The sequence below is a fragment of the Microtus ochrogaster genome, chromosome 4, assembly GCF_000317375.1.
Source record: "Microtus ochrogaster isolate Prairie Vole_2 chromosome 4, MicOch1.0, whole genome shotgun sequence".
Classification (NCBI taxonomy): domain Eukaryota; kingdom Metazoa; phylum Chordata; class Mammalia; order Rodentia; family Cricetidae; genus Microtus; species Microtus ochrogaster.
Genome location: NC_022011.1, coordinates 87,922,680 through 87,947,078, shown reverse-complemented (window position 1 = coordinate 87,947,078; position 24,399 = coordinate 87,922,680). Strand labels below are relative to the sequence as shown.

At 37.5% G+C, this 24,399-nt stretch overlaps 1 protein-coding gene across 1 annotated transcript in view; it reads right to left on the bottom strand.

Annotated features, from left to right (window-relative positions):
• Positions 1-237: 237 nt before the first annotated feature.
• The window catches only part of Ube2e3 (ubiquitin conjugating enzyme E2 E3), a 55,333-nt gene continuing 31,171 nt past the window's right edge, over positions 238-24,399 (bottom strand). The window contains exons 4-6 of the mRNA XM_005346629.3: positions 6,927-7,059; positions 3,296-3,443; positions 238-874 (exon numbers count right to left, since the gene is read on the bottom strand). Of these exons, the coding sequence (XP_005346686.1) occupies positions 777-874; positions 3,296-3,443; positions 6,927-7,059 (379 nt within the window). The 3' untranslated portion in view covers positions 238-776. The remainder of the gene's footprint in view (positions 875-3,295; positions 3,444-6,926; positions 7,060-24,399) is intronic.

Genomic DNA, 24,399 nt, shown 5'->3' with positions numbered 1-24,399 from the left:
ATTCATGTTTTTTTTTAAAGACCAATGGTTTAAATCCAGCTTCACATTTAAGCCCACTATATGCTCTCCTTAAAGGAAAAAACTCTACACACTTAAGATTTTTAAATGCTTTCAATTTAATATTTCATCCATTTGTACTAGTCCTTAATAATCAATCTTCATAGCCACATCTTTATTTCATCAACAATCATCTCAGACACACCTTCTGACAAGACTTTCAACATTACGACAAGAAACTATGCCTTCAGGAGCATGTTTATTGTGTTTGAGATGATACATCAGTGCTCTCTGAGCTACAAAGGGTAGAAGGAAATCCTCTCATTACAAACTGACAAAGGGGGAAGGCAAAACATATTCACAACAGCATGAACCACATACTCAGAGATAGATCTGGGCTTAATACAAATGACATAATTCCTAGTCATCTACAGCTACTTTTATAACTTCATACAGATAATGAATTAGGCTAAAATGCACTATAATATTTGGTAGACTTCAGGACCAGTATCCTTAGTACATCACAAAATACATTTTGATATCCCAAAGAAGCAAGACTTGCAAGTAGGCATTTTAAACGTAACTAATCTACAGCTACAAAGTTCTACTCTTGATAGCATTTACCTTTTGGGGGAGTCTCCCAGTCTCCAAAGGATAAAGGCAGAGAGTAGAATCAGTATAACATATACACAGAAGTCCGTATTGTAAAGGCTATAAAGATCCGAAGCACAGTGGGAAGAGGCCTTCTGCTCCTTCACACTGCATACAAATTATGAGAATTATGTTGCGTATCTCTTGGTCCACTGTCTGGCTATCCTGTCATGTTCTGCTCTGTTGGTCAAATACTGAGTGGCTATGCTTCCAACCAAAGGATCCGCTGGAAAAGTGAAAGCAACATTAAGACATCATGTGTGCTTTACATGTACAGTTCTAACATGGCATTACAGTAAAGTTATATTTTAATACAGTATGCTTTGATTTTTCCAAAGAAAATAATCTAAGATGATATAAGCCCCTTTTACTGAAAAAGTCAATGGTAAATTAACAAAATTTTTAAATTTTATTGGGAATCATATGACTACTGTATTTACATTATTTTTACTTGCATCTCTCCCCGAACCATTCACTCAAATTCGAAACATCTGTCATTATCATTGTTACGCGATATCATATGCATACCCTCCCCCAGTCGTAGGTTCACGTGTTTAGGGTCAACCACTTAGGGGCTCATCGCTAGAAAAGACATATTCTTGCTCCTCAGCAGCCACTGATTGTATCTCTGTCTCTGTCTCTGTCTCTGTCTCTGTCTCTCTCTCTCTCTCACACACACACACACACACACACACACACACACACACACACACACGGCATGTCAATCGCTAACGTCACTGTGCAGGTCTTCCTTCTGCAGCCTAAGATATTCTGTTGCAATATTATAGATGCTGCTTCTCTGTCACGTTATTCTTGACATTTTGTTCAACTATGAAAGTGGAATAGAAGGTGTATTTTTGTCTTGTTATGCATCTTAACATAACAGTTAAGTTTAAGTTTTACATAAAGCTTCCATCTTATAATGCTATTCAGAATGAAATGCTCCCTGACAGTCATACAGTTATGTCTCTAATTGTAAACACAAGCCACTAAAAAAAAAAAAAAACAAAAACAAACTTACCTGTCATTTCATTTTAAATATAATTTTAAAGTAAAAGTGAATCTGGGATAAAAAACAACTTTCATAAGCAAAGTATGTGCACATGGTGCAGGAAGTGTTCCAAACACAGCCATACTGAAGAGTAAAGGCTTTCCCTTTTAGACTCCAAGACACACAACCCTCTCCCTGGCAAACAACTACTAACACCTTTAAATTCTTTTTTTGAGATATTCTATATATGCCTTAGATCTAGAACATAACAATATTTGTTAAGTATGGATGTATCTTTTCAAGAATCTCTGTATCTTGATATACTAGATCTAAAAGACTATCTCCCCGTAAGTTCAGAACTGTTCCATTCTTCAATAGCTGCGGTCTCCTTGTGGACACTCAGGCTATTTCCACTTGTTTACTTAAACAAATGCACAATTATGTCTTCTCCCCTGCGTGAACCCTCTCGGTCTATCAGCCAAGCCCGCACAGTAGCGACGTGCAGGTCTAAACATGACTCTAACAGGTTGGCTACCCATGTTCAATTTCTTAGGAGGCATTTCAGAAGTCATTAACTATACACTGATAACTTTGAGTTTTTACATAACAATCTAGACTGACTGATGAGTAGTAACTGCAATATTCGTTACTGCTCTAAGTTTTAATACAAAAAGGGAGAAAGCCCCAGTTACCAGGTGAGTACAGTAAAGCACATGGTAACATGGAAGGATGGAAAAGGAATCAGGGACACTGCTCAACTCGACAGAAATGATCTGTACAGTCCCGGTTTAGGAAGTAGAGGTTCCATAGCTGATAGTACAAAAATCATCACGGAGGGGTATGACATTGTTGTGGAATTTAACTATGTAAAGATATGTTACATTTGTTTATGTTGTAGAATATTTTTTTTATGGAAAAAGTGCTACATTTGTTTTGCTGCCTTTTTAACACTGCAAAGACTTGCATTTGTTTAATTATGTAAAGATGTGCTGCTGTTTCATCTGCTTGCATAAGGCACTTGGATCGGCCTCATAAAAACCTGACCTAGGTAGTAAAAAGTAACTAGGCAGTAGAGGGCTAGGTGGGGCTGGTGGACAGAAAGAGTAAGTAGGAGGAAGAATCCAGGTGAGAGAGCGGAGAGGGGAAAGAACAAGGGAGAAAGAGAGGTCCATATCCAGGGCTAGCCAGAGACACACAAGAAGCAATGAAAACAAGATGTACAGAAAGAAACGTAAAAAGCCCCAAGGAAAAATGTAGATAAAGAAAAACATTTAAATAAGAGCTAGGGCCGAGCATTCCTAGCCAATAATTTCTCCATGTCACGATTCAGAAGCTGGTTGGTGGCCTAAATGAGATTCTGCTACATGACATTAATAAACTAAATGAATATTAAGAAACTTTTGACTGAGTGTCTAACCGACATGATATTGGTTTCCTCCTAAGTCTTTGGTGAGTTTCAGAAAGGGTTTTACCAGACAGCCCCAGCTAACTCAGAAGTATGCATGAGAAGTCAGCCTCAGATTCACTTTTCCGCTGACTCAACCTCCATGATTATCCCTCAAAACAAATCTTAAGCTGATCATCTTTCTAACATTTATTTCTTGATCAACATTAAACTAAGAAGCCTTATTTATAGATTTACAAAGATTTGCTTACCAGGGTTGCAGTCTGTCAAAAGGGAACAAATAGAGAGCAACACCTTTGAAATAGTCAAAGCAGGACTCCAGTTGTCTTTTAGAATATCCAGGCAGATGACTCCCTGACTGTTGATGTTGCAGTGATAGATTCTGGTGCGGAAGGTAACCTATACACAGTCACATAGAAACAGAAGAAAATAGGCTGGGTCACCAATTCATCTCAGCAGTCCCATGCACCAGATGATGCTGACAACAAATAATAACCAGGCGTAACAACAAAATTGAATAGTTTAATTTGATGTAGTTAAAAATACTAGTTTGGTTTTGACTTAGTATAGAAAGTACTATATTTGGCTTAGGTTTTGTTAAGGTTGTTTTGGTTTTAGTTGCTATTGTTGTTTGGTTTTAGACATGAGGTATCTAGATATGCAGCTCTGGCTGGCCAGGTTTGTTTCAAACTTACAGCAATCCTCCTGTCTCTGTAGTGCATGCCTATAATCCCAGTTGTCAAGAAACAGAGCAGGAGGGATCAAGTAGCAGGGAGAGACAGCTGCTAGACAATTTCCATTTCCACTAATGGTGCCAAGAAAAATGTAATTGTAAATGGAATTCCCCACAAAGAAATATATGTTATCTTTTCCCCCCTATTTTTTCTAGTTTGTTGAGACCAATTTCCAATATGAAAAACTAGGCACATAGAAGCAACTCTATTTATAAAAATAGGCATAAAGTTTACTAAAGCTTATTATATAGGTGACAACCAAAGAATAAAAAAATACGTATCATTTTCAAGAGAATCCAATTTGTGGCACTATAATAAGAGGGTTCTAACACTTTATTTGATTTAGAAAGGCAGACCTGCACATCTGAAGAGCTTTTAAAGATAACTTTAGGATTTTAGATTCTAATGATCACACTGTAAAACACTCAAAAACAGTCAAATCTGGAGTATGTTCAAGTGGTTAAGGACGATCTTGTTATAAAATGCTGCAGTTAAAAATGAAGTATTATTCAGTTGTTTAAAAAATGACATCTGGAAATTTGCAGGCAAATAGGAGCAACTAGAAAAGTATCATCCTGAGTGAGGTAATAACCCGACAGAGGACAAATATGGTGTGAACTCACAAGTGGGTTTAAATAATAAATAAATGTATATCAAGCTACAGTCCACAGACCAGAAACGATAGGCAAAGAGGGCTCTAGGGGGAGTGATGCACGGACCTCCCTGGGAAGGGGAAATAGAATACACTTTACACATGGACTGGCAGGTGGAGATGGGAGCAGGAAACTGAGATGATGGGGGGGGGGGGGGGGCTGTGTAGAAGGAGGAGGCAGCTGGAGGACTCCTAGCAATGGAGGATATGGAATCTGTAGTCAGATAAGTCTTCCAGTTGAACTGTTGGCCAAGAGGATCCTGTGGAGAACCCCAAACAACCCAGGCTGGTACAAGGACAGGTCACTCTCCACAAAGTGGCAGCGGGGGCCCCACTGCTGAGGATAACATCCACATAACTTATTGAATATAGAGAGGTTGAGTTATTGCCTGCATGGAGCCTTCACCCCCATGTTCTAGTCTCTTTGGTGTGGGAAGATACTCTGTAGGCTATGGAAAGAGAAACCTGGATACCAACAAAGCCACAAAACCCTCAACCTATACAATCTGTCCTGCCTGTTAGATGTGCTGGGGAAATAATGATGTAGAACATCCAGGAATGGCCAAACAATGTCTGGTTTAACATGAAGCCCACACTAGTCTTACAGTGCCTGGATGGCCAGGAACCGGAGACTGGACAACCTAGAAACCTAGGGTTGACTGGTAAAAGCAAAGTAAAGCAAAACAAAACAGAAAATCCTATTTCCCAATGATATTCTGCTAAACTCATAGATGGGTCCAGTCATCACCAGAGTTTTCCTCTGGTAGCAGATGGGTGCGGGTGCAGAGACCCACAACCAGATATGTGGAGAGAGAGAGATTCTAATTGGAGGTCTCCATCAGGTCCCTCCCCTTGGAGACAGGGAATCCCATAGGGTGGGAGGAGGTAGGAGTCAGAGGTATAGTGGACACTAGAAGAACATGACCCTCTGACTCAACTAAGCCAAGTTCATAAAAGCTCACAAAGACCAAAGTGAAAAGCATGAGGCCTGCATGAATCTGAATCAGATTCTCTCTCTATATGCTATGGCTGTTAGCTTGGTGTTTTTATGGAATCCTATACTTGAAGCAGGCGTGTCCCTGACTCTTTCCTCCTATTGGGTTGCCTTGTTCAGCCTCAGTGTAAAAGCCTTTACCTTTACTTACTGCATCTTGTTTTGTCCTTTTCTGGCTGTCTTCTCTTGGGAAGCCTGCTCTTTTCTGAAGAGGGCTGGAAAGGGAGTGGGAAAGATGGAGGGAGGGGGATTGGGAGGAGTTGAGTGAGGGAAACTGAGATCTGAATGTAGTGTATGTAAGAGAGAAGATTCTATTTTCAACTGAAAAGGAAGAGACAGAGGGAGAGACAGATCATCCTGTTTTTAATATGAGGTGGGACTTTGTTGGAATGTGTTTGAGAATACTTTCCAGAAAATGTCAAATGTCCTTTCTAAAAGCCAAGTAAGTCTTTACAGATACAGATAGATGACAAGACAGACAGACACACAGAGATATATATAGAGAGAGAATTGAAAGATAGTCAATGGATGGACAGATGAGATAGATAAACCAATATATATGTACATACATGTATACACTGAATCATTACATATTTTTAAAGAGTTTTAAAATTTAAAAAGAAAAGCAATTCATATAAAGAAATACCATTTTTTTAAAAAAGAAAAACAGATTTTCTTAGCTTTTTCTACTTGTTTATCAAATTTTATTATTTTAGATGCCTGTTTGAATTCCAAGGAGAAAGGGTGTGGATGTGGGTTGGTAGGGAAGTAGGGCAGATCTGGAAGGAGTTGGGGGAGGGGAAACTATAATCAGAATGTACTACATTAAAAAAAAGTATTCAATAAAAAAAAGGAAACGCACTTTTCTAGCTAGTTGCCATGGTCCTGACAACTTTCCTGGCACACTGGAGTCCTCTGTGACAGGCTCAGCTATAAAGGCTAAGCTCCAGGGTTATTAGATGAGTACGTTACAGTGAGAAACCAGAGGAAGAAGCCCTTCAAGTCAGTATAGGTTTTCTGTTAGCTACCCAGCCAGACACTCAGCTTAAACAAATTAAGGAAGCAGGTAAAAGTGAGCTTGCCATTCTTAAATCTTATATTACACTCAGAGAAGGCACAAAATGAGTGTGCAAGTCATAGTTTTTCCTTTTTTGTTAGTTTTCTAGTTTTTGCTTACCTATAAATAAAGATAAAATCCTTTTAACCTATTTCTGAAAGCTGTCAATAAGGTTTATTTCACAGAGGGAGTTTTGCATAAGTTCATATTTATGTTTTATTCAATTTATAGTTTTATTTGCTACTAACAAACTATACTAATTACAAAATTATTTTTAAAAGGCACAAGTCAACAACTTTTTGGTTTCAAAATAATTGGTTCTGAATTTTCATATTAATTCATGAACAATGATGAAATAATAGTTATTACATTAATATACGTATAAATTTTAAAATACCAGGGTTTGGGAGAAGGATATTTAATCAATGTATATACAGATTCTTACCTTTGGTGGCTTAAATGGATAATCTGAAGAAAACGTGATATCCAGAAAAAAAACACCACCTTCATATACAGAACCTGGTGGACCAAGTATAGTCGACCTCCATTCATAAATGTTATCTCCTTTAGGCCCAGCACTAGTTAAAAGAAATCAAAAATCAATAAACAGATCTATAAATACCTATATAAACACCTGTATACACATCTATAAAAGTTTAGGTCAACATCTTAAGATGAATGCAATTCATTAATTAAAATAAAATTAATCAAGCAATCTAAAGCACCAAGACTAACAGATGTACTCAAGCACATGGGCATACACTTTGAAATATTCCAAATGAAACACAAACACTATATAACTTTACCCAATGCCTCCTGACATTTGTTATACGCCCTCCCCTACCACACACACAAAGTTGTTAATACTGTGATCCTTTCCATGTGCTCCTCCAAAAAATAATTTACAAGTCAACAGTTACAATTCCAGTAACTATGTCAACCACAGTAATCTATAATCTGCATGATAAAATTTTCAACTAATCTGTAATAACCCTCACCAATATAAGACCAAGTCTTGGGGTCATGAAAACTTTATTATCTTATATACTTATAATCTATTTCTTATAGGATTTTATTATGTAACCCCAGGCTGGCCTAGAACTTGCAATGCTACTGCCTTCCCAACTGTATCACTGTAACTGCAGGCATAATCCACCATGTGCACCTCATCAAATCTATTTATGCTGTATGCTTTAACGTTCCTTTATTTAATATTTCTAACTTTTATTTGACAGAATATAGTCCCTTAAAAAACGTGCTGTACTTTTGAGTTTGTCTGTGGTTCTTTCATAATAAGACTCAAATAAACACACTTCTCACCAGAGAAGTAAGTGATGTGCCACTGGAGGTCATGCCAGTTTGAAGACCAGGATATGGTGTCCTGTTCCTCACCAGTGATGTTAAGCTTCAGTCATAAACATGTGTTCCAGATTTCCCACTGCTTAGTTACTATCTTTTCCTGCAGCCAGTATGTATTCTTTGGTCAGACTACAACCATGCAAACAAGCTACTCTTCATTCAAATTTCTTCTCTAGATTTAACACTCACTTGGAATCCTCTGAACTTTACTATGACACATTGGCATAATCATGAATTTTCAACTCACATTTGACATCTGTCTTGAGCTCCCTCTTGCCCTATGTGTTTATATGAATGCTATGTTATTGATATGGTCTCATAAATTACTATTTCTTTCCAATGCTTTACAATTTACTACTGTTTGTAATCAGTTTGCTGTTGGGTTTTAGATTTGCCCAGTGGGAGAGCCTACAAAACAGCACTGACATGCTTCTAACACGCTGGCATCATTTTAGAGTATATTCTCCCTTTTTGGCATGAGAAACGTCAACTCTTCTAGCCTGGAATCAGTCTCAGGAACCCTGGGTCCTTGTAGGGGAATGTTAAGAAATCAAGACTTGAATTCTATTGAACCACATTAACATTTCAATGCAATGTGCTCAACATCAGTATCACATATGGATTAAAAATGTAACAGTTCAGTATAACCTAAACTCACAATTTGTGGCTAGTACGGGAACTCTAAGATTCCTGTAAACACTGCACACCTGCTACAAACTGTCATTCTCTATTTGTTTAAATTTTCACGTTTATTTTTAATCATGTGTATATGGGTTGGGGTAGGCAGGGAGGACATGTGCACATGAGTGAAGGTGCCCACATAGTCTAGGAGACAGTTTCAGATCCTCTGGAGGTTAGGGCACCTGATACAGGTGTTGGGAATCAAATTCAGGACCTCTGCTAAGGCAGCACATGTCCTTAATAGCCGACTAAGTTTTTACATCACAAATTATCCTGGATTTCTAAATGTAAGTATGCAAATACTTCTGTTTTTTAAACTACCCATCAATGTAGAAATGAGCTGGAGGTCCTATTTAAACAATAATGATGAAACTGTACTGCAGCCATATTAATAACACAGGCGTCATTTTAACATGTTATTAATTCTGCAAAAATGACACTACAAAACTAGAAAGCTTAAGACACAAAATCTCAACAAAGGCTTTCTTTGTTCTGTAACTTCACTGCGACTGCTCTGCTCTACTGACGTTGCAGACGTTGCAGAGACTTACTTGTGTAAGTACCCGAATATATATAACCAACTTCCAAAGAACAAAATTACCTCAGAACACTTCTATTTCAGATGACTGAATAGAAAGTAAGTTGAGGTCACTGCGTTTTAATGGACTGTAGAATTATAGCCTGAAAAGATGGTTCTTTGGACAAATCCACCAACCCTGAGGAAATAAAGATGGACAAGGTGAAGAATCCATCTTAAATCCTGTTATTTGGTAGAAAACCGAAGATTCCCACTGTGAAACTAAATTCTTCCCCTCTTATGCTGCATGAGAAGGAGCTCATTTAACCCTATTCCAGCAGGACATTAAATGTAACAGAAGCACCTGGCCTACAGGGTCTCCATTTACATTAAGGCATCACTTGGAAAAGAGAGGCTGGGGCAGACCCACCAGGAGGTATGGGAAGAAGAGCTTCCAAACTAAGTCCACTAACTCAAAGCATCTCATAGGGCAGCAGCAGACCTGCCACAGAGGACTCAGCTGAGCAGGAAGTGGGGGAAGGTGATGAGAACCAACCATCTTTCCTGACTGATCTACATTCTTTCTGTTTCTGTCCCTTCCAAGGTGCAGAACTCCACAAACATCCACTTTGCCGTACACTGTATCCATTCCCTCTCAGGTAAACAACATCCACAAGAATCCAGCAATGCCATTTTCCAAAACTTGATTAAAAAACAAACTTCTGTTTCTCTAACCCTTCCAGCTTTCACCTTAAGATACTGTTCTTTTAATAGAAAACCCTCCTTCAAAGCTCTGTCTTTATCAGTGTCTCCAATTTCTCTCTGTTTTAAGAGTTTCAAACTGAGCTCCTTTCCTCATTTTTCTATAGAAACAATGTTATCTAAGGTCAACAATGACATCACTTGTGGGCCCAATGGTCATTTATCATGTATCAATTAGCTAAATTTAAAAGTCGAAAGTCAACTGAAAACCCAAGAAAGCAGAGGAAGGAAGAATCAACAAAATAAAGTATATATGAAAATCCCATATGAAAAAGGTGTTGATAAGTTAATATAAAAAATAAAAGTAAAATATTAATAAACAGGCAGCTTGAGACTCAGCAGTTGAGAGTACTGGCTGCTCTGCTGAGGACCCAGGTTCAGTTCCCAGCAACAGATGGTGACACAGTAACCATTTGTGATTCCAGTTTCTCAAGTGTCAATGCTCTCTCTTCAGGCCTTACTGCATGCACATAGTACATACACATAAATGCAGGAAAAACATTTGCTCAAAAAATAAAAGTAAATAAATGTTTTACAAGATAAAGCCATGAAACTAATTAAATAGATACTCTGCATATCAAATTCATAGGGAGACTAGTGCCAAATATAAATTCTTCCAACTTCATCTATGGATCAATGCTGCTCCTGCCCCCCACCACCCCAAATCGCAGCAAATTATTCTGTGGGTATCTAATGTTTATGTTGAGAAGAACCCAGAATCTTTACTCAGGAAGGTGAAAACAAAGAGGGAAATTACCCAACTTGAAGACTGACAACACAGCTTCTGAGAGACAGAAAGGACCTCAGTGTGCACAGTCAAAGAGAAGAGCAGGAGAACAGAACAGAAACCCAGTGTCCCTAACTTCAGTTAATCTCATTCGATGCAAAGTCACAAAGGTAACAATCGGTACAGAGCTACTATAGGAAAGCAAACTGACAGAGGCAATGCAAAATGTGTGCATTTTCCCCCACTTTGCCTGTGGATAATTTACTTTGGAAGACACTTTGACAGTTTCTCACTAAGCACATCTTAGCATATGATCCAGCAATCACATTGTTTTTATTTAACCAGGAAACTGGAAACTCAACACAAAAAAACCTGTGCATGGCAGGTATATTCAAAATGGTCTAATGTGGAAAGCAACCAAGATGATCTCAATAGATTAATAGATGTAGAATCTGTTACAAAAGGAGGAGGGGGAATGGATGGGATAATAGTGAGTAATAGTGTGATTACTTGTGAGCTATTATTTATAGACAATTTATACTGGTGTAGATTCTTTTATATTGATACAAATTCAAATTATATTTGTTATACTGAATATGCCCCTATTTCTGTTTACAATATTTGTGCACATATGCAGACTTATTTTGTCATATTATATGCATGCATGCTTCTATATCTGCTTAAGACATTTTGTATATTGATGCAATTTCAGGATTATTTGTCATATTGCAATATACATTCCTACCTCTGATCAAGACACTTATACACTGTTTACATTTTGAGGTCATTGTCCTGCATATTTTGGAAGCTCCTTGATTGCACTTCCTGTCTACTAAAGTAATATTATCTCCTTTCTCAGGCCTTTGATGGGGTTGAAGACTAGATAGTCATAATTACTTTCCTCTTATGACTTAGCCAAGCCATTTTTAATTTAAGATTTAGACTCCTTAGGATAGGATAACTATCAGAACACTTAGCATCTGTTTCTTGTTTAATTTTTGTTCTACTGGTTGTAATTCTAATTTTTATGTATATTTTGCCTCTTCTTTCCCCTGAACAATACTTGATATTTGTTCTTCTTATATATAGTTTTGTATTAGGCTTAGAACTCTCTTATTTAGACAAAAGGGGGAGGTGCTGTGGGAATTCCTTTAGCCAATAGCCTTTAAGATTCTGGCCCATTTTGGGTGTGGTCTCATGAACTATAAATGCAGACAAAAAGCATGTGTGGTTCTCTTAAGTGCTGGGTTTAGTTCCAGTTCCCACAGCACGCAGAAGACTGCAGATCACTACCCTTACTGTTTGTCCCCAAATAAATGAAGCTATGTTATACTCCATTCCAGGCTATCATGGAACTCTTTTGTATGCCAACAGTTACATATAGATGATGAAATACTACTTGGTACAAAAGAGTTATCGAGTAACAAATGTACCTTAAATCCACATTACTTGGTCAAGAGAAGATAATTTCAAATCTATATACTGCCACACACTTCAAGATTCCTAACATACATCCTAAAACAGGCAAACTATGAAGGAAGTAAAAAAAGTTAGAAGGTGCCATAGACAGAGACTGATTTGACGAGCTAGATGTATCATTACATATTTGTCAAAATCCATAAAACATATAGCAGCAAGAATGAGCTATTATGTAAACTAGGGACTTTATGTGGCAATGCATGTTCAAAGCAAGTTCATGAACTGAAGTATACAACACTCACACCACTGTGGTGCAGATGCCAATGAGGGTTGCATAAAGGAGGCAAGAAGCAAAGGACTACATGGTAAAGCTGTAGTTTCTATAAATTTTGCTATGAGTCTAAAATTGCTGTAGGAATAAAGTAAAACATATTAATTCAGAAGACAAACTATGAAACATAAAAATTTGCATGCTAATGCAGTAAGTAGTAAATATTTTTCAAGTCTTGGCTTATAAAAAGTATTTCTAAATTACAAACAGATGTACTCCAAAATTATGTCTTAAACCTAGGTATTTTGGACTCCGAAAACATTTTAACCAAAATACTATAAATGAAGCTCTCCACACCTGCCCGTCAATATTAATGTGAACCACTTACGCCCACAATAGTAAATGAATAAATGCATGTATTTTTTTTTTTAGTAAGTAACACTAAAATTCAATGTTTACTGTGCCATCAGGTTAGGCATTCAAAACTACATTATCTACACTACCTCAGTTTAACCAGCATAGCTTCAAGTTCATGGAGTTGGCAAATATACACTTTGGCCTCTGAGATTTTTCTACTCTTCCAAACACAACTTTACAGGCCAGAACCAAAGAGACAAAAAGATCCTAGTCACAAAGAATGAAAGCCCAAAAGAAAAGATTATTCTTATTCAATGATTAGAAAATGAAAGGCGGAGGACACAACATTGTCAGAGAGGCTGTGAACAGGGAGGGAAAGTAGTCAAGGAAAAGGGACAGACCAGCAAACATGTCATAGCAAAGATAAAATGAAGGAGGAGTTTTTCTACTGAAAGAAGCAGGACAAAGACAATAATGAAGGAACAGACCCTGGCAAAAGAGCAGGCACATCCTTTGCAACTAAGATGAGGACTAGGTCTTGGGAAGACTGTAAACTGAGAACTGGGTTATAGTGAGGAAGGAAACATCTATAGCTATTAGTCAACCAGTAAAAAAGTATCAGCCAATGTTACTGTTCTGTGTGGAAAGTTGATATAATGTGTGAAAAAAAATACATACTTTTACTGCTGACTGTTTCTAAAAGCACTCAGACCATTTTTAGATATCCTTTTAAATTAAAACATTTCTAGAAGTAAGTTAGCATATAACCTAGCAGTTTAATCAATGCTTCGAAGTTAAGACAAATCCGTCTTTGTTTCCTACGTATTGAGATTATAGGAGTATGCTTCCACACTAGGCTTTATTTTATGAGGGGATTAAACCTTGATGGTAGCCTACACTGGCCTCAAGACTATAGCAATTTTCCTCAGTTTTGAGATAGGATTTTAATGAGGTGTTACCACTTCCAGCTTAATCTGTTCTTGATATCACCAAGATTCTGTTAATGTCATTTAAAAATCAAGTTTCAGCAAGGCATTTCAACTTCAAGCTTAGTTATCTTAATGGGTATTTTATAGTTTTGAATATTGCACTCATTTTGATGTGGAATGTGGCTTGTTCTCAACTACCTTTCTACATCTTAAAAATCAGGTATAATTTAGTAATAATCATAAATAGCTAAAGAAAAGAGCAGGCTTCACAGCTATAAATTGGCCTTACTTAGGTTTAGAATCACACAATTTATACACTGCCCATAATTACACAGAATTAAACTAGTGATGTGGAACTATACCTACAGTTTGTACCATACCTGAAAAAAAAATTTACTTAGAAGATGTATAAGCTTCAAAATAAATAACTGAGCGTGTGGCTAATCCCCTGAAAAATAAGTTCAGAGAAGGATCATTAAGGCTATACACATCATGTATATAATATATAGGAATATATGTATATAATGTATAGGAATAAAATGCATAGGAATAAAAATGTATCTGTCATTCACTTCAGAATTAGTTCATTTCATTAAAAAATGAACAATCCTGGAAAGGAAACTGGTAACTATTAATATCTATAACTATTAATATTGCTAAAATAAACAGTAACTTCTAACACTGATACATGTTTGCACAAAGGGGCAGTCACTACAGCCTCTTGGCATGAGTACTATGGAAAGAAAGGAAGAGAACAGAGAAAGGAACTCATGAACTAGATGGATCTTATTGGGACAATTAAAACAGTAAAAAAAAAAAAGTTCACCAAAAACCTCCTAGTCATTTGCATACAATCCAGGAATAAGGTTCAATAAATGAATGTTTATGTATTTAAAGAACATTAAAGTTACAAACATCTACAGCAGTACAAAATTACATAAAACCACCGTATCTAGCTGGCACTTTGCCTCCTTGCACCCAACAATTTCTGTGCCCTACTTCTCCTTCCCAAATATATGACCTTCTCCTTAGTTACTCCTAACATGTGTACATATGACCACACATAGATTATATATTTAGCCTACTGTATCCATTTACTGCTGTTCATATACACATGTGCCCAGGATGAGCACTTGAAATTTAAGAGTCCATCCCCGGAGGAAGTCAATGACTGCCTACAGCTCTTCCTCTAATGGAGGACCTGTGGAATTTCTCCTGTCCACTGGAATGTCAACTAACACTGTCAGTAGCCAGTGCTGCCCACAGACTATACTGCTGAGGTCTCATGGGTGCATTTTCCATGTCATATCGAAATATAAGGCAGGAGACAGGAACTTGTTTGATTTCAGTCTGAAGATTTCACAGAGGTAAGAGCTCTCTAGTGGCTTCGTTGCTTTGTTTTTCTGATTTTCAGGTTGAACCCCAATATCTATTTCTGAGTTTTTATTATTAGTGCTACATCTGGCGCCCAATGTTTGGGGTGCAATTCATGAAAAAGTCTTTTGCCTGTGACTTTTTAGCCACCGGCACAGGCTGGAGCTACACTTGGGGTTCCAGCTCCACCCAGCAAGGTTTTCTTTATTTTGCTCCCCAAGCCTCTGAGAAAGTTTGGGATATTTCTGTTGTAGCCTCTCTGAAATAAGTCTCCAGCTGCCACCCAAACTCCAGAAGCACCTGAGTTCCAAATGCCACAGGACTCACCTGTCCTAGACTGGCTAGTTCTGCCTTCAGGCAGTCCCCACCCCACGTGTGCATCATCTGAATAATCCCCAGGGCGTTTGTCAGTCTCTCTCTATTCTCCACTATGAGTTCCGGCTCTCACTGAACCCACTTTTTGGGCTGCTGCCAAGCTAGAAAGGTGCCTTCAATCCAGTCAGGCTTCTACTGTTCTAAACAGCAGCAATAAGCCTCACATCTTCATCAACATCAGCAGCAAGATTTATTAATACACCTGGGAATTCTTAAAGGGAGGAATTATTTAAAAGAAGAGTTTTACCCCCACATTAAAAAACTGGAAAAACCATTACAAAGGAGGGATTTGGGTCTCTGTGTGATAATATACTAGGCAGTTTGAAAATGGAATGATGAAATGAGAGGATCTCTAATTTAGATGGGATTTATGTAATATCAGTTGTAAACATTATCAGCTTTATTATTTCTGTCTCACCACTAAAAAAGTAGGTTAATCTGAGTGCTAAGATACAAGCCTTAGAAAAACCTAATAAAACAGATCACAGATATATTCAAATCAAGACAGCAAAAAAATTTAATGGAGAGTGAATTTTAGCATTGCATTATAAGAACAGAGAAAAACAGCCTAAAATTTTCAAACAACCAACCTTAATATATCCACTACCCTTACAGGAATTGCCAGATGGCAGAAGCTCAGTTATAGCTAACTGGACTCCTGTGCCAATGTTAGATTTAAAAGGATTCAAGGAAGCAACAGTCTCATATATGGCATGTATTCACCTTTTGTGAAGCAAATGTCAAACTCACGGTCAGTTTGTAATAGAATTATCCCTAAAACTGGATAGAATTGGATAATGGTGTTTTAGAGCCCAGTCCACAATTACAATGGAGTCCCTGGTTCAGAGAAGAGGCTAAGATTAACGGAGTAAAGCTAAAGGTAGGAAATCTCCCAAGATTACATTCTTGGAGAAGGAGATTATGCTACTACAGAAGGGCAAGCTATATATGAGGACCACACCCTGGATTTATGCCACACAGCAGCTTTCAGTGTTTGGGACAGAACTGAAGAAGTAGGAAAGAAGATTGAATCATTTTCTAAAGTCATACAGGGCCCAAAAGACTAACGAATGTAGGTCAATGAGGACTATTCAAGATATCCTTTGCCATCGGTAAACTCTGTGAGGGGCCTCTGAGGGAGCTTATGTCAAATCTGGTTCAGTTGTTTCCTGCCATCATAGAGAAAACTCCTTCCCAGAGTGATTAAAGAACCTAATGTCTACTGTAAGAAACCATACTACTCTGGATAATAGAACGGCTATAGGAGAACAAAAAATTCAGGAGAAACCATAAAGTGAGTATTTTGGCAAACTTCTATAAATGAACAAAAGAGCAAATAAATGGTGTTGTCGTTCAAGGTCTGGTAGACACAGATGAGGATTAACAATAATTTCATCAGAATCTTGACATCTAAATTGGCCTCTTCAGGATGCAAATGTTCATCTTTTAGGGATCGGAACTTTATCTCAGGTAAAGCAGAGCACCATATGGGTCAAATGTACAGAACCAGAAGGACAAAGAGGAATATTAAAACCACGTGTGGCTAACATAGAAATGAATTTGTGGGGAAATGATTTATTACAGCAATGGAATGCTCGTATTAACATTCCCACAATGTTAGAAACAAGCCATAATTTAATATATGCTTCTGGAAAAACTATTTTAAGATATTATAAAGAACAGACACTGACCATTCAGGTTGTACAAGAATAGGGCACAACAGCTGCTGATATTTCAAAGGCACCAACAGCTTTACCTTTAAAGTGTTTCACAGACAAATCAGTATGGGTGAAGCAATGGCCTTTAACAATAGAAAAACTGCAGGCTTTAGAACAGCTGGTACAGAAGCAACTAGATACCCAGCATATTGAAGAATCAATCAGCCCTTGGAATTCTGTCCTATTTGCTGTTAAAAAGAAATATGGAAAAAAGGAGAACGGTAACAGATCTAGGAATTGATTCAGCCAATGGGACCTCTACAGTCTTGAATTGCTTTGCTTTACCTATTGCCTAAAGGATGGCCTCTTTTATTATTATTATTATTATTATTATTATTATTATTATTATTATTATTATTTTATTGATTTAAAAGACTGTTTCTTCACTATATCTTTATAAGAGGAAGAAAAAATTGCTTTCACAGTGCCTATGTATAATAATTCTCAGCCTGATAAGAGATTATCAAGGGAAGATTCTCTTGTTAAAAAGTCACACCCCCTGCCAATATTTTGTAGGTCAGTCATTGGAAATTATATATAACCAATTTCCTGAATCTAAAGTTTACTATTACATGGACATTTTGCTATCTGATTCAAATGTAGATAACTTTAGGAAGAAAAATGTAAAGAAAATTTTGCCTTCTTGAAGACTACAAATTGCTTCTGAAGAAAAAAATACAAAGAGGAGATTCTACTAATTATTTATGCTATAAAATAAGTTTACAAAAAAATTAGACCCCAAAAGGTGAAAATTAAAAGAGAGTGATTGCAGACTCTTAATGACTTCCAAAGATTGCTAGAAGACATTTCACATGTATGGTGCACTATTGGGATAAAACCTGATGACCTGATTAATTTAAACATAACCGTAGATGGTGAGAAGCTAAATAGCCCCAGGAAATTATCAGCTGAAGCTCAAAGAGAATTTGGCTTTGATTGAAGAGAAATTACATAAATTACATGAGGGCACATGTGAATTGTGTGGATTCGAATCTTTACTGCATTCTGGTCATATTACCTGCCAAACATTTCTCTAGAATAATTTTAAAGCAAAGGGAAAATATTATCTTAGAATGGATCTTTTAAATCACATAAACCAAGTAAAAAATTAAAACTTATGTAGAAAAGCTTTAATTCTAAAAGGAAAATTAAGACTTTGTCAATTAGCAGAAATAGACCCAGCAGAGATTATAGTACCTTTAGTGATGATATTGACAAATTATTAGGGAAAAAGTGAACAAAGAGATTAACAGCAACTATCCCAAAGGTAAGAGAATTCAACTTATAAAGAGAACTGGATATTTCCTTGCACTGTGCGGGAATATACCAATAAAATGGAACCCCTACAATCCATACCGATGCGAATAAATCAGGAAAGCCAGAATATCAGGTAAATATTAAGTAAAGTGAATCAAAGCCCTTATGATTCTGTCCAAAAGTCAGAATTATATGCTATTCTCCTGGTACTAAGGGACTTTAAAGAACCTCTCAACAGTTACTAATTCATAATATGCACAAAGAGTTCTTCTGCTGATATTAATAACAGTCAGGAAAAAAGCTAAACAAAGGAAATTAGATTCAAAGTTCCTATTTTGAAAAGAAAAAAGGGGGATATAGAGACATGATAGGATAAAAGGGTAGATTATTGAATCTACTTTTAAAAAGCAACTACTAGTTTTAAATGTTTCACATTAGATTGGATTTTTTATACCGTATACAATTTTGGACATTGATACAAATTTGAGATTAATTTTATTAAAACATATTATACATATATTTCCAATCTTGTTCAAGGTATTGTATCTATAGAACTCATTTGACAATGTAATGTGAATTTCTAGTACTTGAAAATTATTATTACCAATTGTTTAGGCCAGTAAGGAAATACAGGTTAGTAGTTAATCATGTATTATAATCAAATTTGTAATCACATTAGGTATGTTTTTAAGGTGAAACAAAAATATATTTTAGATAGACAGGTCATCTTTAAACACTTCAGAGATCTACAGAATATGGCATTTAAGATGTTTTAATATCTTAGGTTCTTTCTTATGACAATGAGACATGTCTGCTCCTGGCAGCACCAATCTACTTCAGAGAAGATGATGGACATCAAAGAAATTCCACATGGAGTTTACTTTCTTTGTGGCAAAAGTAAGCTACTGGGCAAGAAAGTGCACTTGCCTCAACTACTGACAGTATCTGTCCTAATTGGAGGATACAAGGGAGAGTGACTGACAAATGCTGTCAAAATAAGGAGGGACAGTGCTTCACAATATCCTGTTTCACAGAGAAGTTTGTGGGATATGCTAGGCCTGGAGGCCAAAGATGAATAACCTAATATTGCTGAGGAACTTTGGGTGACTGTCCAGGCAGCCAGCTGTTTCTGTCACTTCTCACATGTTCTGGAAGTTGCTTAATCACACTTCCTGCTTAATCAGTTAATATTATTTTCTTCTTGGGTCTCTGAGGGAGTTGAAAATTAGTTATAGTTCTTGTTTATCATATGCAGAAAGCAAGTTATGACAGAAAGTAAATTATGTATAATACTTTGGACTCACCAAGATAAGATAGATAAGGAGTATTTTCTCTGAATTTGTCAAATGCAAATAGACTAAACATTATTTATTGCATGTATATACTGTATACAGTTATTGTACTGATTGTATATACTTTTCTTCTCTGTATATACTTTTCTTACATTAGTTATATCCTTTTTGATTTTAGACAAAGGGGGGAAATATTTGTGTTTTAATAAATAAAGCTTTCCGAAGATCAGAGGGAAAAGCAACCATAGTAGTCAGCCATACAGGCCAGAGAGTGGTGGCACACACCTTTAATCTCAAAACTCCGGAAGTAGAGGCAGATGGCTCTTCATTAGTTCAAGGGCACCCTTGGCTACACAAGACTGAATCTGTCTAAAAGAGAAACAGAGCTCACACAAAAGTGAGCTCTTGGGATTGCACACCCTTAATCCCAGCACTAGGGAGGTAAGGATAGGAGTGATAGGGCTGGGCAGACAGAAGAATATAAAGGGGAAGAGACAGGAACTCAGTGGAGTGTGGGGTAGGGAGTCTTCAGGATTCGTGGAGACAGGATCTCGCCCATTTTCGGTCTGAGGTAAGATCCAGAGGCTGACTGCTTTGCTTTCCTGATCTTCAGGTTGAACCCCAATATCTCTCCCTGGGTTATTAGTCATGCTAAACACTGCAGATTATGGTGTTGGGTACCCATAATCATTTATTCTCAACCTTTTTAATGATTTGTGGGTTACTGTTATATTCTCTAACTGCTGAAAAAAGATGCTTCTTTGATGAGGGGGTGAGAGCTATACTTATCTGTGGGTATAATGACACATATTTAGAATACAATTATATAGTATATTATTGGCTTAGAAAAATGGTAGGTTATTCTCTCAGGTCTCTAACTTCTCTCCTTGTGGATAGTTGGCTGGTTTACAGTGTCAAGCATGAATCCCCTCCTACTGAATGGGCTATAATCCAATTAGCTTTCAGTTACCTCCAAAATAAAACTGCCACTACTGCACCACTGTGAATGTCCTGTCAATGCAGTCATTGTTGTGTTTGTAGGCTTTCCAAGTGGGAAGGACTATGTTCTTCTCCCTTGGCAGCCTGCACAGCACCTGTCAATATTATGAGAATTGGTGCTCAAGAAGAAGGCTTCCAGGTCAATTCCAGCTCGATCACTCCTATTCCTGTGTATGAAGAGTACAGTCTTCAGCAATAAGGTTGTAGCCTTCAGGCTCTGGAGAGTAATGTGCAATAAAACAGCCCATACTGTTTGGGGAGACTTGTACTCCTAACAATTTGAAGGGAATATTTCCCAAGCCTGGCATCAGGGTATTTGTCAGCCAGGCAGTGGTGGCACACGCCTTTAATGCCAGCACTTGGGAGCAGAGGCAGGTGGATCTCTGTGAATTCGAGGTTTACAGAGTGAGTTCCAAGACAGGCTCCAAAGCTACACAGAAAAAACCCTGTCTTGGAAAATCAAAATTAAAAAAAAAAAGGAAAAGAAAAAGAAAACAATTGACTGGTGAGGATGCAAGGAAAGGGAGCGACATTCACTACTGGTAGGATGAAAAATGGGCGCAGCCACTTTGAACATCAGTGAGGAAAAATCATGAGAGGCTAAAATGTATGTACCACCCTTGGCATCTGCCCACAGGACTCATTATCATACTCACTTGCTCACTCATGTCTATTGCTGTCTATTCACAAAAGACAGGAAATGGAAATAACCAGTGCTATGGACGACAGATTATGCAGTCAGAGTTCAGTGCATCCTTCAGGGGTCAACTCATCAGAGATGCTTGTCTCATATAGATGCACCTCATTTAGCAAGGCATGAGGAGTATCCAGAGATGGACATCTTATCAACCTTATCTGCGAGACGATAAGGAATATTGCCTTCTGAATGTGTTAGCTGTCTCTATTGCACACTTCTTGTGGAAAGAGCTCTTTCCCTCAGATTACAGCCTGGGAATTCTTCCCACAGCACAACAGTATGTTAATCTTCCCTATGCATTGCATATTGGATGCTTCCCACAAGAGAGCAATCACAGTCAATATCCTTGCTCTCTCAACCAGGTCTTTATATAAACTTATAAGTCTTCCCTCCTGCAATTATCTTCCTTGGCAGACAGTTGGTCAATGTTAGTATCCAGGCAAAGAGACCTCTATTGAGACATTCAGACACCCAAGGACAAGAATTATGTTGAGCCAGAGCTCTGAGAGGTAGAAGACAAGAGCATTCTGGATTCACTCTGCCAGCAGATAAGTAAGTGTTGTCTCAAGCTAACCTTGCATCAACCTTAAAGCAAATCCTTAACTCTTTGAATGTACTTTTACCTTGGTCTATTGAAGAAAGAAGTTTACTAACTGTATTTTACCCTGAGAGATAGCATAGAGTGTAATCCTTGGAGCCAAAAAGGCTTCTTTCAGTCAGCTAACATCTGGCGAAGTGCTAACATGAACCAAATACTACATACTTTCTTTGCTTATTTACCTTGTTGCCTAGTTAGGCAATACTCCCTCCACCACCAGAGAAAAGCTGCACACTGAGAAAAGATGATTCTTGCCTTGCTCCTGGTTTTCACTGATTATAATCTCTAGTTCATTTACCTAGTTACATTTAAGTTAAAACAGCAAAAGCACTCGCATTCCCTTCTTAGATTTCCCAAATAGCTTAGCCTTTCTCTCTCTCCCTTTATTAACCTCCTTCCCTTCAAGAAGTTCCTGAAAGATTCAACTACCCCCCCTTGAGCCATAGAGTAAGGCTATGTGTAACACATGAGAAGTAGTTATATTGTTTTGAGACCTAGTCTTTTTTTCATATATCAAGAGTAAGGCATACACACTGTTTTCCTCCTGGTCCTGACAATGTTGTTCAGTGGTTTATAAGGGGAAAAATAGTATTTGTTTTCGTGTGTTATTTTTTTCTTAAAGTGATTAGATTCAACATGTTTTAAACACAGACACTCAGTTTACAAGATCATATTTCTGGTAGTTAGATGTACACCTAAGAGAACTGACAGATTCAAAAAGTACCTATAGCACCTGCCTAAAGACACTCCAAATAATGCAAACCGTTGTTCTTGGGCCAGTATCAATAGTATATGTCTTTGATGTAAACTATTACAAAGCTCATGCGTTGTCTATTTTGACATTCATCATCCAAATACAGTAGTGTGTAGTAAGGAGAAACATTTTAGAAGATAGTTAACAATGCCAGTCCAGACACAACTCACTACACAGTACACTTGTCAAGGTGAAATATTTCTAAAACTTGTCTTACATAAGTTGTAAACAATTTTTAAGACCAAACTCACTTAGTTTAATGATATTTCGATGTCTAAGAGATGATACTAGAAGAACAACTTATAAAAACAGTAAAATCAAATTATCAGCATGTGTAAGAACATGCTCAAATCTCTCACAATCACTGCAGCATGTAATACTAAATTTAATTAAAATATTTACCTGGAAAAAAGCTGCTTTAGATACCCCCAGCTTTTCTTACTAAATTGAGATAATAGAAATCCCTTCTTTCATTTAAGTCTCCCCTATTCATCTTACCCCTCCCCCATTTCTAAGATGAAGCCTATATAGTTCTAACTTTATCAAAACACAGGAAGAAGGGAAGGCGACTTTTGTTATCTATGAGTTATTCACTTTTATCAATAATGGCTGACAGCTGGGGTCTGGAATATCCCTAGTACATTAGACAGACAGACTACACTAACTAACATTAACTACAGCAAATACTTACATGGATGCAAGTGACCTCTACTGGAAACCTAGGAAAAACTTCCCCCTACATTTTTCTAAGGAAAAACCATGTGTCTGTCTCTATTTCTTCCCGTACTACACTTGTTTAAGTGGATTGTTACTATTGTGGGGGTTGTAGGAAAAGCTGCCTTTATCTCAGCTGAAAGTGAATCAAAATTTCATGATTATTAAGTGCAGGCAACTGCAGAGGAGGAAGATGAATAAATGACACAGGAAAATAAGCCTACTAAAGAGGAAGACCTAGACATTTGCTGGTCTGTCTAGCTCTCCTCCACAGAATGCCTTTTTAAAAAAAAGGGGGGGGGGGCAATTAGAACACTCAGTGTTAAAGAAGCATTCAGAAGAAAAGACTAAGCCATAAAAATATACAACAAAATTAACTTTAAATTTAATTTAAATGCTTTAAAATTCTTAATACTAAATCTAAAAAAAAAAATCCCTAACAATAAAATACTACAGCTTGCTAGGAGGTTTGTAGGCATCTTGATGCTGGTAAGCATGCCAAGCTCTAGTGCAGCTTGTAATGAAATCAATGGTGGTTTGACTGAGATGCCCCCTCATTGTCTTGAGCATTTGGTCATTTGTTCCCCAACCAATGGCACCAATTGGAGGTTTAAGAGGTGTGGCCTTGTTGGAGAAAGCATGTCACTGAGGGGAGTTCTGAGAGTTTAAAGATGCAAGCCAATTCAAGTCTGCTCTATTTGTTTCCTGCTTGCAGTTCAAGATGTGAACCCTTAGCTTCTGCTCCAGCAATCATGCTGCTACTTGCTGTCACACCTCCTCTCCATGACGAACTCTTATGACTTTGGAACCATAAGTTAAACCAACCCATACGTCTGTGAGTTGCCTTGGCATGGTGTTTTCTCACAGCAACAGAAAAGAAACAAACTCTCGGAGTACCTATTTGTAGCTCATTATTTTCACTTTGTCAACTTGTTTGATTCATGAAGACCAAGTTTGAAAATGTGGCTTCGAGATCCTCGGGCACCCAAGCGGGAGGGAGTTCCTTTGTTTCTATAGCCTGCCTGCAACGAGCAGGGTTGGCGCCTTGTTTGCGACCTGCCCATCCAGCACAGAGGCCTGATCTTCTGCGCCAGGAGACCTAGCTTTGGGGTGAGTTT